This window comes from Phocoena sinus, chromosome 6 (assembly GCF_008692025.1).
Source record: "Phocoena sinus isolate mPhoSin1 chromosome 6, mPhoSin1.pri, whole genome shotgun sequence".
Taxonomy (NCBI): Eukaryota; Metazoa; Chordata; class Mammalia; order Artiodactyla; family Phocoenidae; genus Phocoena; species Phocoena sinus.
The window spans coordinates 104290317-104304543 of record NC_045768.1 but is presented as its reverse complement, the minus strand read 5'-3'; the positions used below and the strand labels follow the sequence as shown (position 1 = coordinate 104304543).

The following is a 14227-nucleotide window of genomic DNA, read 5'->3' as shown; positions in this document are numbered from 1 at the left end:
CCACAGTGGGGAACAACCTTTCCTTAGAAACATGACTGTTTTTGGTAACAGAAAATCACACCATGCACCCGGGATTAGTTCTTTACAGGAAGCCTCGAAGGCATTTGTCTGTGTCTTTGCTTTTTCTTCACCATTTTCCATGTCTATCCTCCAGGCATCTTTATTCCCAACTCAGACCTTCCAGATGTTGCAAAACTCTCTGAACCACTGTCATCACTACCACTGGAACGGCTGGAAATTCATAAGTGGTTTCTATTCCTTGACCTTGAGAAGACTTTTTAGTGGGCATGATTCTGTCTGGAAGCCAAATATTTGTTCCTTAGGATTAAGGACTCCTTAATGATACATCTGTAACCCTAAACCATATCCTAGCGAGCAAAAATGCTCTATCACTCACTTGAGGTAACAGTTACACACCGTTATTCCTGTTGGTTATAATTTTCTACTTTTCTATAATACTAACTAGAGTCTTTGAATGGCACTGGGATCACCAAAGTCTACTAACTAGTTATCTAGCAAAGTGGATTTTCACTCTCCCAGACCCATGAACCTAATAAGTCCTAGTACAGGATTTGTGCTAGATCTTGAATTCAGTGAGGAGTCACTGAAATGATTTAATCAAGGAAGATAAAATCAGCCTTGTTTTCTCAGACTCTCTCTGGCTACAATGTGAAAGCAGGTTGGAAGGCAGTGAGATGAGAATCAGGAAGCTTAGTTGGTAAGCTGATGCGGGATCCTAGCTAGAAATGATGGCGGCCGGAACTAGGATGGATGGTGACAAGAAGAATGAAGGTTCTGTGGTCTGCACTGGGTGGCTGGATGGAGTGGAAGAGTTGGGAGAGTGAAGGGTTGAGGATGACGGTGGGTTTCTGGCTGGGACAACTTAGGGGAAGGGGTGCCATCTACTGAGGATGGACCAGAGAAGAAAGAGTAGGTTTTGTGAGACACAGTGAACTCAGTTTGGTTATGTTAAGGATGAGATGGTTTGGGAACACCAGGAAAAATGTCTGGTAATAGTTGTGTATACAGAACTGAGCTTAGGAGCCAGCTTAGGGCCTCAGGATAGAGATTGGAGAATTCATCAAGGCAAAAAAAGAAATCGAAACCATGGAAATGGATGAGCTTCCCTGACCTCCATCTCCCCCCTTAGAGTGTCAGACAGTTCTCAGTTGAGACTGCAAAAGGCTTGGTTAAGTTGGAAAAGAATGAGAGTGTCTCCTGCAAGCAACACTGAGATGTCTCGGCATTGCATTTATTATGAAAGATGGAGGCATAGTCATTTCTTTTTTTCAAAGGTGTCTATAATCAAAACAGGGCCATACTCTATTGCCTTTTAAAATTAAAAAGTAAATTTTCCCAACCCTTTTCTGCATTTTAAAATTAGTTTGCCCAGCTATATTTAGAAGTCAGATTACAGCTTCCCCAAAAGCACCTTTTATTTTGAAAAATAAGCTAGTAAAATGCCTATGCGTGTATGTTATGTCAGTTTGAATACCATCTGCTTTTGATGGAGGTCAGGCATTCTGCTGGTCTGGTCCAGCTTGAGTCTAGGGCTGGGGGGAAGTAGCAGGGGCCAAAGGAAATCTCCATCCCTGGTGTAACCCAGGCAGGGGAAGGGGATGTGCAGGAGCTCCCGGTGGAGAGCAAAGTGTTTTTTGTATTCTACCTTGAACTGAGCTAGATGATATTCCTGGAGGATGCCTACAGCATCAGGGGACATGCCTCTGGGTGACCCAGTGGCCAGTGAGAGGACCTGGGATGTCATTTCCAAGTAGGGACTTGTCCAGAGAACTCAGATTCCATATCTTTACCTTCAGTCCAGAGTCAACAGTCCCTGCTGGCTCCCCTGGTCACCTCTGACCTCTCACCTCTTACATGGCCAACTCCCCCATGTCCCTGGTGGCCAGACTCTGGAACAGAGCCTGCAGTAGCCTTTAGGCTGAACATGAAGGCACATCATCGTGAGGAACTCCCATGCTTCCTCCCTGGGCGACCGATTTTGGTTGTTTCTGTCACTGCTTCGGATTTGTGGTGTTTGGCCTTGGATTCACATCCCACAAATATGCGAGACTGTTGATGACTATCGCGGCTTAATGACAGGCTCTGACCTTTCCTACAGGGCCCTATAAAATGTCTTTATAAGTACTGGAAGTAATCATTTTATGAAGTGCCTACAACTTAGCTGTACAAAATTATTTGTAGAATGGTTTTATTTTTGTGTAAATATGAGTGTCTTGAAGATCGGGAAGATAAAGTGTTGGAATGGGAGTTAAGACACTCTCTGTTTCTCCATTTAAGAGTGTATTTCCACCTTTAAGTGGTTGAAGCAGGAGTTTTATACAAAATGTCATTTTCTTCCATCAACAAATGTCATCCGTTGATTTGATACACATTTATTGAGAATTTTGTTCGTCACTGAAGGAAATTTAAAGGAAGGATAAGGAGTAGTATGTGTCTTTAGAGAGACATTAAAAGTAAGGATTGTGTTATTCGTTCAACAGTATTTGTTGTGAGCCTACTATATGTTATAAACTGTTGTTGGCATTGCGGACATAGCAGTGAAATGAAAAGACAAAAACCTCTGCCTTCAAGGAGTTCGTATTCAAGGAAAGGGACAAAGAAGAAATAAGCGTAGAAGATGGTGACGAGTGCTATATAGAGAAAAGGAATTAAGGTCGAATGCTTAGGGGAGGTGAGAAAACAAGTTACACTATCAAGAAGGAAAGGTTCATGGATGAACTGGATTTTAAGCACAATTTTGAAGACAGAGAGATTTTGAAGGAATCCAAGTTTGACTAGGGGAGAGGGACAGGTCACTGAGAGCGGAGCAGGAGAATGAAGGTGACAACCGTGTGGGCAGAGGCCATAGTCACCTTGGTGGATTAACAGAGTTACAGAAAAGTCAACCATGGCAAGAAGACAGCCTTGCTGTTGGAAATTCACAATTCAGTTCAACAGGTGTTTATTGGAAATACTTATAAAATGTAAACTCCAAGGGCAGGAACCTTGTGCATCTTCCTGATCATTCTATCTCCAATGTCTACAACAGTGCCTATCTCGTAGAAGGCATTAAGCAAATTACTTGTTAAGTGAATGAATAACGGGAGAGAATGTCGTGTTAAGGCTGGTGAAACCAAATGACGAAGGGCCTTGAATGACAAGGTGATGAGCTTGAACTTGATCTTATCAGCAACAAAAAGATCATGTACAACACATATCTTGGCGGATCTCACTATTATGAGGTTCCCTTATCCCCTTGAAAAACCTCCCCTTCCTTTGGTTGTTTCTGGGAATTTTCCCTCATGGCTTCCACTGCTTTCTGTCCCATCCCCTTGGATGTGAGCAGATGACGTCTGCCATAGCACCTTAGGCCCTAGATGTGTGTGTGTGAAGCCCCCATGTTGCCAAGGAGCATGGGTACCCCGGAGCCACCAGCAGCCTGGACCACAGAAGAGCAAATGCCATTCCCACTCAGTGTGACTCACTGTCATTGGGCCTCAGAGTGTCACACATGCCTCTACACAGGTGTGTCTCATGACAACAACCCTGGGACTTCTCCTCCCAGCCCTTCTTTCCCTCCAGAAGACACAGATCTCCAGGATGGATATCAGGATGTTTTCCCTAAAACCTAACCTAGGACCTCGAGTTCCCCCCTTTCAATCTGCCCTGTTCCCTTCTGGCCATCTCCCCACAAGTTTCTTTAATCATCCCTCCTGGCACAGACTTGGGTATCATTTTTGACAGTTTTGGTTTTCCAAAAGAAAACCACTGGAGTGCTTATTCGACACTCTGGAGAATGAGACTGTCAAAGAAAACAAGTAAACAAGACGACTTACAGGGTATGAAATGGGTGAATGGATCAAAAGATAACAAACTTCCAGTTATAAAACAAATAAGTCCTGGGAATATAACGTACAGCATGGTAACTATAGTTAATAATACAGTAGCACATTTGCAGTTTGCTAAGAGGGTAGATCTTAAACATCCTCATCACAAGAAAAAGGAAAAAGAAAATTTTTTTGAAAGAAAAAAAAAAGAAATCGTACATGCCGTGAAAGAAATAAACCACACTCACAGGTATACGCTTGAGGACGCCTCTTCTTTACACTGGGTGGTAGGAGAAAGCTTTTGTAGAGATGCTAAGAAGATGCTTCTAACGTGAGACTCATGAAACAATGGTGACCTTAATGAAAAAAGGCAAAGTTTGGAAAATAAGTTGGTTTATGAAAGGAGATTGCTTTTGAGGAAACAACCTACAAAAGAACTCGTGACTTAATTACTATCGTTTTCCTGAATCAAAATATATTTTAAGTAAAGGAGAAAAAAATCTTGCAATCTGTTGAAATCGTCTGAATTGTGTACTCATTTCAAAAGGAAACAGGCAACACAAAGAGCTCTTCTAGGGAAATGTACCTGGTGAGTGGAGTACACCTGGGTCAGTCATTCTCTCCCGAGTCATCGTGGGTTTGGAGGCCTCACATGCATGTTCTGGGAGACACAGTCCTCTTTGCTAAGAGGAGAAATATTGTTTGGGGCTTCGGTAACTGGAGAGAGGAACTCTTTGAGGAGCTTTACTTCCAGCAGCTTGGACTCCTCCAGGATAAAATCCCTGATTCTGCAGAATTACACTTGACCAGCCAGAAAGATCCCATAAAGAATGTCTCCCACTTGCAGAAGTATGAGGTATGAGAAAATGTCTCCCCAACCAACCTTTTGCCCCACCATGGTTGGAAGAAGCAGTGGTTTTTGACAACAGTAACCATAGGCTGATATACCTCAGTCCCCAGAAAAAGAGAAAAGAGGCAGTGCTCCCATCCTCCACTGGGTCCCCACAGTGCTCCAGATTTGTTCTGTTCAATGCTATATACCCAGCAAACAGTGTGCCTCTCTTCCCCTGCTCACTACACCCTCCCCACACCATCCTTCCTCACCTTGATGACTATTCAAGTTTCCCTCCAGAAAGTTCAGAAAAGACCCAACATATTAACTCTCTCCAGGGAGCAATCAGATGACTGCCCTCAGGCACAAGGTGAGAGCTGTGCTATTTCAAGTCCCAGTTAACTAGGAGAAGGAAAGAGCAGGTCCTTCTAAAGAGGTGTAAACTGGCATCCTCTTACCATGTTCGTAAGCTGGATGCTCTTATCAGGACATATGGGCTAAGTGACGTGCCCCAGCCAGAGGTTCAGCTTTTGCTCAGTAGCTGGGAGGCAGGCTCAGCCATCTTTTGCGTCTCCAAGACCACTGTATGCAGCTGACAAAAGCTGAATTCCTGTTCTCAGGAAAATCTCTGTTCATACACAGACTGTGTTTCATTTCATGGGAAGTCTATCCATGAATCTTGGGTTGAGAGCCTAGGGTTCTAGTCTGCAGTTAATCCGGTCAGCATTCTTAGGGATTTCTGACCACCATTCCAGGTAGCTAACCTAAATATTCTTGTCTGGCTGAAACTTGCCCAAGGGTGGCCCCTGGATAAACCTCAGGAGGGCTCAGGCAAGTCACTGTGACACAGGAAAACCAGCAGCGAAACATGGAGGCGTCTGGTAGACTCCAGGATGACAATAAACTTGGGTCTGTCTGTGCTCATACTCTGATTCCAACAGCTTTTCTCTGGAATTACATCAATGGGACAGAACTTTTTTCCTGGCCAGAAGATGCCAACTGATCTGGCCTGAATATTGCTTGGCACTGGAGCTCCTTGGCCTGGGGAACTGGCCATCTATTTGTGTAACAGCTTGTGTGTCTCCCCTGTTCATTAGAGGTATACCGGCCACATTGGACTGGTACCAGACGTGTGGAGAGACTACTGGTTGGACAAAGAGAAACGATTAAGGGTTATTGTCTCCTATGGTCACATAGCATTAGCTTCTGCTTTGGAGTCCATATTTTTTTTTAAATTGCAGTCATTCAAACTCCAGTCTTCAGAATGTGATACCCTTCAGATAAGCCCTTCCAAGATCATCACCCACTGCTTTTTTCCCCCAGTGTTTGAACAGTACAACTTTTTAAAATGATGTAGTTATTGATGATACTACTCTCCTCCCCCTTCTTTCTCATCATCTCTGCAGAACCTGTTGTCATCCTGTGACAACAGCTAGACATATTGCCGTTAACACTTCCCAGCCATTCTGGGGTTGCCACGTGGTGCACAAGGCCAGGAGCAGAAATGGGGGAAGCAGAGCAGAGTCTGGGTCTCATTCTGACTGGACCACAGATGAGCAGATGATTTTGTGGGAACCACTCTCCCTTCCCACCTGTACTACCTTCATCTGCACAGGACAGGTTGACAGTGCCTGCTAGGTTTCTGCCACTCTTCACACCCTAGCATTCTGTGACTCCAGCTAATTAGGGTTTGTCATAACCCAATGTCTCTCAAGGTTGTCATTAAGATGTCAAGTTTTCAGGTAGGTGAAACGAAGCTTAGAAGCTGGGAGGTTAGAACCCAGAAGACTGACTCTGCTTCTATACCGAGTCCCCTGATTCTGCAAGAGCTGAACTGAAGAGGAACCTTCTATTACCAGTGCTGGGTTGGAATTTGAGAACTCTATTTTTATCCTCACTGTGTCTTAGAGTGAACTGGAACACTGGTGGAGAAAACTCACTTAGGAGACCAGCATTGGCCGGAAAATGGTTTTCTTTGTATTGGGGGCGTTGAGAGCAAATTTTGCTGTAACTTTGTAGCTAAAACGTGACTCTAGTGGCACAGCCTTCACTAAGATGGTCCCCAGTGTCCACCGTCATAAGCCTACAGATAAGCCCCAGATCAGAAACAAAAAGTCAAATGCTTCCAATGGAGGGGACATCAAGTGATGAGACTTAAGTGGCATCCCTCAAACACATCAGTTTCAATTTCTCATTGGAATCTAGGGACCCTGACAACGGAAGCCAAGATTTTGACTCTCCAAGGGTGAAGATGTTGATGGTGTTCATGGATACATTCATGCTCTGCCCATCTCAGTCTGGCCAAGTTTTCGTTGATCAGGGAGTTTGGAGGGTCCTGAAAAGAAGAGTCAGAAATTCTGCAGCAGGATCAAATTGTGGAGGAAAACTCAGTGAAGGGAAGAGTCCCCAGGGCCTTGGGGATTTTCCAAAGCTCAAGAATTAAATGAGGCAAATTTCATATGCAAAGGATGACCGGGCCTGCAGGGCGAGGGGTTCCCGGGAATTAAGCCAGAAGCTATTTGCTCCTCTTGAAGCAGAGTCTGGACAGAAGTTGTTGAAGAGCACAACATACCTACGGTGACAAGAACAATAGGAGACCTTACGCTTCTGTGGATAATTCAAAAGTCTGGCTCTTCCTGTGAAGCATGGGGAGGAAAACTAGAGTGTTAGACACCAGGTGATGCAGCATGGAAAAATAAAATAGTGTAATAACAGCCCAGAGAAAAGCAGAGGTTTGAGCAGAAACTGGGCTGAAGAAAAAAGAAAGAGACAACAGAAGGAAGGCAGGGGCAGGAAGAGAAATAAGAGCTATGACCCAGGCAGAGCAGAAACCAGGCCACACTGTGAAGCAGGGTCATGGGGAGGACCATTCATTCATTCGGTAGCTCATTCAAGGAATCGGCTATTCATTCAGCAAAAATTAGAAGGATGCCTTTGAGATGCCAGCAGTGTGCTAGGTCCTGGAGCTCCATGAGCAGGCAAAACTGACATGGTACCAGCTCAGAGGGAGTTTACAACCTAGTGACTGGGTCTTAGGTGCCCATCCTTAAGCAAGGCAGGTTCAACCCTGGCACTCCATGCCATGACGGGTGGACGACAGAGAGAAGCACGGTCCAGCTGCTTTCCAAGTCTAAAAAACACCATCGTCATCAAGAAGAGAGGGATCTGAGAAGAAAGTGTGGTTGGGAATAGAAATTGTGAGGAGTTCAGAGAAGATGGTGCCTGAGTGGGAAGATTTGAGCGGGGAAGTGGATACCGAGATGAGCACACCCTGATCGAGACCAGGAAGCAACAACTCTTTTCCAAGCCTGATCCCAGCTCAATCTTCTCTTCCTAGGAGAGGAAAAATGAAGGGAAGGAAGCTATCTAAAGATGTGAATAATATAAATAAGGATGGAAACAGCCTTGTGCTGTCTTTTCTTAACTTTTGGAACGCCTCTGAAAGAAGCACAGTTATGAGTCTCTCTCTTAACCCCAGCTGGGAGCTGCCAAGAGAGAATCACCCCCAAGGGAGGATGGACACAGTGGGCAGGAGAAATAGGTCCCATGATCCGCCCCTGTGGGCTCATCAGACTGGGAGTGTGCAGATCATGCTAGGTTTAAACACATCTAGGTGCTGTCACACACCTGGTGGGATAAACCAAGTGGTTTCGTTTATGGGAAAGCCTCTGGCCAGAAGACGCTCCCATTCACTATCTGAAAAGGCAAAAATCTAGAGATTTGCTTGGATTAGCAACACAGTATTACCGCAGGGTTAAAGCTGGACTATCTGACTTTCAAATCTTAGTGTAAATTCATTTTAACCATCTCCTTTCTCACCCTCTACCTCAGCTGCAGTGAGGAAATGGGTGTTTTGAGCAGGGCACATGAGGGAAAGGACCAGTATTTACCTCCGAAGCTGTGGACAACAACAGGAAGGCCAGAGTGACTTGGCGCTGCGTCGGCCAGACCTGGCATTAAGGGGGCCTCGAAGGAGAGAAGAGAAATGGGAGGAAAGGGACTAAAAGGAAATGTTGAGATGTCTGAATGCAGAACGGGGCTCTGTGAGCACAGAGTGTCCCTGAAGGAATTATGGGAAATTCCAAGGATCCCAAATCACCTCACTAGCATTCACATTCAGAATTCATGTGTTTTTTTTTTCTTTTAACTTAAACTCTTCAAATAATGGAAATACATTTCCCTCTCTAGCTGATTTACAGAATAGCGAAATTCCAAGACAAGGTTAACTTGGGGCATGCCCTGCTCATATATTCTCGTTAAGCCTGAGCCAGGGTCTGCCTTGTGAAGTAGGTTCCCTTAATCCTGTCACTGTTACTATCAGGAAGATATATTGGACAACATATAGGCATCAGAATTAAGATGAATTTTTTCTGGAACTGACTACATTCACACAAAACCACCATTCATGTTGGTATTGGCTGCTTTCTTCACCTCTCTGCTTAAGTTTGAAAAACCATCTTTCCAATTCAACACCCCCAACTGTACACCTCATCATTCTCTACACACCAACCTCATTCCCTAGAGATGTATTATTCTAATATATTTTGAGACTCGATAAAGGAACAAAGGCCCCAAAGTCAGACTTCCCAATTACAAATCCCAGCCCTCCCAGTAACCATCTGCTGAGTGACTTTTGTTGAATTATTCAACCTCATTAAACCAGTTTCTTCATTTGTAAAATGGGGCTGTCGATACGAATCATATAACTTAAAAAAATTTTTTTATTGGAGTCTAGTTGATTTACAATGTTGTTCGTTTCTGCTGTACAGCAAAGTGCATCCGTTATACATATACATATATCCACTCTTTTTTTTAAGATTCTTTTCCCATATAGGTCATTACAGAGTATTGAGTAGAGTTCCCTGTGCTCTACAGTAGGAATCATGTAACTCTTGATGTTACTAATGATGATTAAATTGTATGTAAAGTATTTAGCCTGTTCCCAATCAGACATTCCGTATGAGTAACTTATAATTATAGGAAAATGTTAAAAGTAAAGAATCATGCTTTCTCACTTAACATCATCATCTGCGTGTGTGGTTGTGTGTGTGTGTGTTTTAATTTCTTTGAGACACACTGAATTTATCAGGGAGTGTGTTTCAGAGAGGAAAAAAAATGCTCTCATTAATCACTGTACCATTTTGCCTTCTCTGGCTCTGCAATATTTAACTTTACTCTTTGTTTATATTTATGAGATTCTCTGAAAAATTTCAGGGCAATGCTTGCCAGAGTAGATTTTTAAGTCTACCCATCAGTTTTTCATGACTCTGATGGGTCTCTAGAGCAGAGAGAAAAAGAAAGACATAAAATCAAGACCTTTATTCAGCTGAGGCAAAAGAAAAAAGTTGTGCAGAGAATACAGAACACTGGGTTTGGAGTTCTATATCTCTTTATCCATCACTATGTTAGTACTGTAGCTATTAAGTTTGTGACAGCCACTTTAATCATCATTTTTTTAACTTGGAAATTGAATAAAATAACCTCTAAGACAGTTCCTGCTTTAGGGTTCCATGCTTTTGCCATTCTGCTTCCAAGAGCTATGAGATAGTGACCACATAAGATGTAAAGACGCCTGAAACTTGATCCCTGCCGCGTAAATTAGCGGATTTCACCTAAATCACCTAAAATAGGTGAAGAGGACAGGAAAGAGCATTTTAGACATCTGGACCCAACTTAAGAGAACAAAAAAAATGAGCAATGATCTGGGGGAAAGTTTGTAGTGAGTCTGCTTAGAGTGGAAGTATTAATGTTAGGAATCTAGAGTAGGTTTAGCACTGCGGAGGACCCTGCATGTCAAGCTATGGACAAGCATTTTGTTGCTACTGGAGTATTTTGAGCAGACAAGTATACTGTAATGTCAAAAGGCATCATCAAAGGAAAATTGTCAAAAGGCATCATCAAAGGAAAATAATCAAAAATCACTGACCAAAGTTGGCCAAGTCAATATTTTATAAATTTGGGATTCTCATGAAAATATCCAACTCCAATATTCAGGAGAGAAAGATTTCATAATTATTTAGGCTGTGCCTGTATAATACTGCATCAAAGAACAAAGGGAACATTCAGGTGACCCTATTTTATTATGAATTTTTGAATGGATTTCAACTTATTTTTAAATTCAGGAAAAACAATTTGCATACGTAGACTCAGCCTAAATTTCACGTTTTCATTTTTTAAAGCTTTATAGCGGACACCAAGTAATGATTTATCACTAAGAACCAGCACAGCCCTAACCCTTTGGGTCTTTTCCCTTAAATAACATTGCACATGGCCTTTGAGGATATTACCAAGGGGTTCCTAGGGGACAGTCAGTCAAACGTGAAAACTCAAATGCATTGGGAATCATTTGAAACTTTTTAAAGCTATAATAAGGTGTTTGTTTGTTGGTTTGCTTTACTTTCCTAGCCAATTGGCCCGTTGGCTTGCAAATAACATGTATGAATCTGTGTGTTTTCTTCCAGGGTCTTTCTTTCCTGATTTCAGGCCCTCAGAAACAGTTTTTAAAATAGCATTTTGGCTCGGATACCTGAACAGCTGCATCAACCCCATTATATACCCATGCTCCAGTCAAGAGTTTAAAAAGGCCTTTCAGAATGTCTTGAGAATCCAGTGTCTGCACCGAAAGCAGTCTTCCAAACATGCCCTGGGCTATACTCTGCACCCACCCAGCCACGCCCTGGAGGGGCAGCACAAGGACCTGGTGCGCATTCCAGTGGGATCCGGAGAGACCTTCTATAAGATCTCCAAGACGGATGGGGTCTGTGAATGGAAATTTTTCTCTTCCCTGCCGCGTGGATCTGCCAGGATTACAGTGCCCAAAGACAAATCAGCCTGCACCACTGCCCGGGTGAGAAGTAAAAGCTTTTTGCAGGTCTGCTGCTGCATGGGGCTCTCGACACCCAGCCATGGAGAGAATCATCAAATTCCAACCATTAAGATCCATACCATCTCCCTCAGTGAAAATGGGGAGGAAGTCTAGAGGACAGGAAGGATCAGGACAGCGGCATGATCTTAGGCACCGACTCCACTTCCTACTGGGAAGGCCAGTTCACATTTTGTGGGTGATGAGACAGGACCATTAAACCAGGGACCATCTGGAAATGGGCTGGGGAGGAGACCCGACTCTTGGGCAGTGGGTAGGGCTTAGGGAAGAGGGAGGGTGTCACACAACCATCCCGTTCACAATGATGATCAACAGCATCTCCTTGAGGCTGATGCTCTCTGGGTCATCCTCTGAGCCCGCTTTCCATGTCTGGCCCTTTCAACGAAAAACACCATGGGAAACAGAATTTCATACACAATCCAAAAGACTATAAATATAGGATTATGATTTCATCATGAATATTTTGAGCATGCACTCTAAGTTTGGAGCTATTTCTTGATGGAGTGAGGGGATTTTATTTCCAGGCTAAACTTACTGAGAACCACTTTGGGTTTTTACGGGGAGAGGGCCTGGAGAGGAAGAGACTTAAGATGGTGGCCGGTATCCAGACACGTTATTTTTAGAGCAAGTTTTAAACTCTACCATTTCTGACACATCCAGTTTCTCGGCTTGGGTGAAACTTGACAGTGAGAGTTACCTTTGGCTATAATGTGACTGCTTCTGATTCCCTAAGGATGAGAGTGAGGGGCACTCATTATGTCTCTGATATAATGGAGGCACGTCATCTACACTTGGGTCTAGAAAGAGTCAGGGAAAGATGGCTTTTCCTAATGGAACACAGTAAAGATGAGGGTCAATTTTTCAACTTAACTTCTACGGACAGAACTCCATTAAGTGGCTCAAAGATCGGGTGGAAGAAGGCTTCTTGTGTAACATATTTAAAGATCAAGAGGTTGGGTTGGGGTATGCTAATTTCATGCTAAGATAGAGGCTGCAAAATTACCCCACAGCCTTTTCAACATGGCCTAGAAAGGCTTTTCTTGGCAAATCACTTACCTTCTCCAGAACTCCATTATGAAAAACCAGAGCTTATAATACTTTGAAAGGCATATCACGACTCCCATTTTTTCTCAGCTGCTTCACTACTGCATAATGAGTGAAGTCCACAGTCCCCAGGGCACATGGGACATGTTGGAATGAGTCTGATGATCCAGAACTTTGAAAGATACACACGCTTAGCTTGGGAGGATGCTTTCTGGTCACCAAAAACCCATCAGAAACAGAAGTTTGCAAACGGTTTTGGACAGAAGCCTATTTATTCTGATAAAAGATCCAATCGTCCGTTTATTTAATCTATCCCTACTTTTTACAAGAACTTGGGGAACACACTGTTTTTTGCTTTATGTATACCAAATTTTGGTCAACCTTAATAATTCCGTATATTACAAAGATACAGATGGTGACTATATGTAAAAATTAAAATATTTTCGCATTCCACAATAAGAATTTAAAAGATTTATGTTTTTGAAATAATTCTTGACTAGAATCACTGGTCTTAAACTCCTGACCATTTCTGTGGCCTTTTTCCCCTATTGCGGGTAATTCCCTCTAAGAATTTCAAGGCAGATTGTAGCCATTATTTAACCTTCACAGCAAAGGTAGTGTCCCCATCATCCTTTCCTTCTTTTCTTGCAGCAAAATGATAATTTCCTGAAATCTTTCTAAAAGGCTAATTTCTCTGCATAGTGCCCTGGAAGGTATGCTCGTGTGTGGATTTGAGTTTGGTTGTTGGTCGTGTTTTGACATAGAATGTTACTGCTTTCTCAGCCCTTTCTGGAAAGTGTCTCGTGGTTGACCAGATAGACACTGTGCCTTGTGTTCGTAACTTGGATTCTGGCAGTAGATGTTGGCTGGATTTTTAGACTCTTCTGGTCTGTTTGCATGTCTCCTGACAGCTCTTCCAGATGTAGGTGTCCTATTATGCCAAGGGAAGGACTTGACTATGCAAGCCTCACTTCAGTTTCATTGTTGAGAAGAACTTCTTTTAGGATCTGAATTTTTAAATCTTACCAGGCTCCCCCTTACAGGACGTGTGTCCCCATGAAGAGAAGGGTAATAGCTTTTCTTCAGCAGAACATGGCTCCATATTTGAGATGTTCTTTAAACATCTCTACAGACAAATTTAAATTTTAGATACTAGAAAGCTTAGGATCGCCTGAAAGCTAGCTTTAATGCCACTTCTAATCAAAATAAACAACTCGAGGTCTTCCCGGGTGGCGCAGTGGTTGAGAGTCCACCTGCCGATGCAGGGGACGCGGGTTCGTGCCCCGCTCCGGGAAGATCCCGCATGCCGCGGAGCGGCTGGGCCCGTGAGCCATGGCCACTGGGCCTGCGCGTCCGGAGCCTGTGCTCCGCAACGGGAGAGGCCACAACAGTGAGAGGCCTGCATACCGCAAAACAAAACAAAAAACAAAACAAAAAAAATAAACAACTCGAAAATCTTTCGGTCATCAGATAAAAGCCATGACAATTGTATTCATGTAAAACTATCCATAAATAATTGTCTGCTACACCCTTCTCTATACCCACTCCCTCCAGGGAGGCAAACTTTAACATTTTTTTCCTTTCCCATGACATGATATTAGGTATAAACATGCCAATTTTACAAGAAATTGATAATGTCAC

At 43.3% G+C, this 14227-nt stretch overlaps 1 protein-coding gene across 2 annotated transcripts in view; it reads left to right on the top strand.

Annotated features, from left to right (window-relative positions):
• The window catches only part of ADRA1A (adrenoceptor alpha 1A), an 83957-nt gene extending 69961 nt beyond the window's left edge, over positions 1-13996 (top strand). The window contains exons 2-3 of one of the 2 annotated variants that reach the window (XM_032635384.1): positions 11121-11506; positions 12677-12791. In XM_032635384.1, the coding sequence (XP_032491275.1) occupies positions 11121-11506; positions 12677-12742 (452 nt within the window). In that variant the 3' untranslated portion in view covers positions 12743-12791. Of the gene's footprint in view, positions 1-11120 lie in introns of both variants that reach the window. The other variant, XM_032635383.1, reaches the window with a different exon arrangement.
• The last annotated feature ends 231 nt before the right edge of the window (positions 13997-14227 follow it).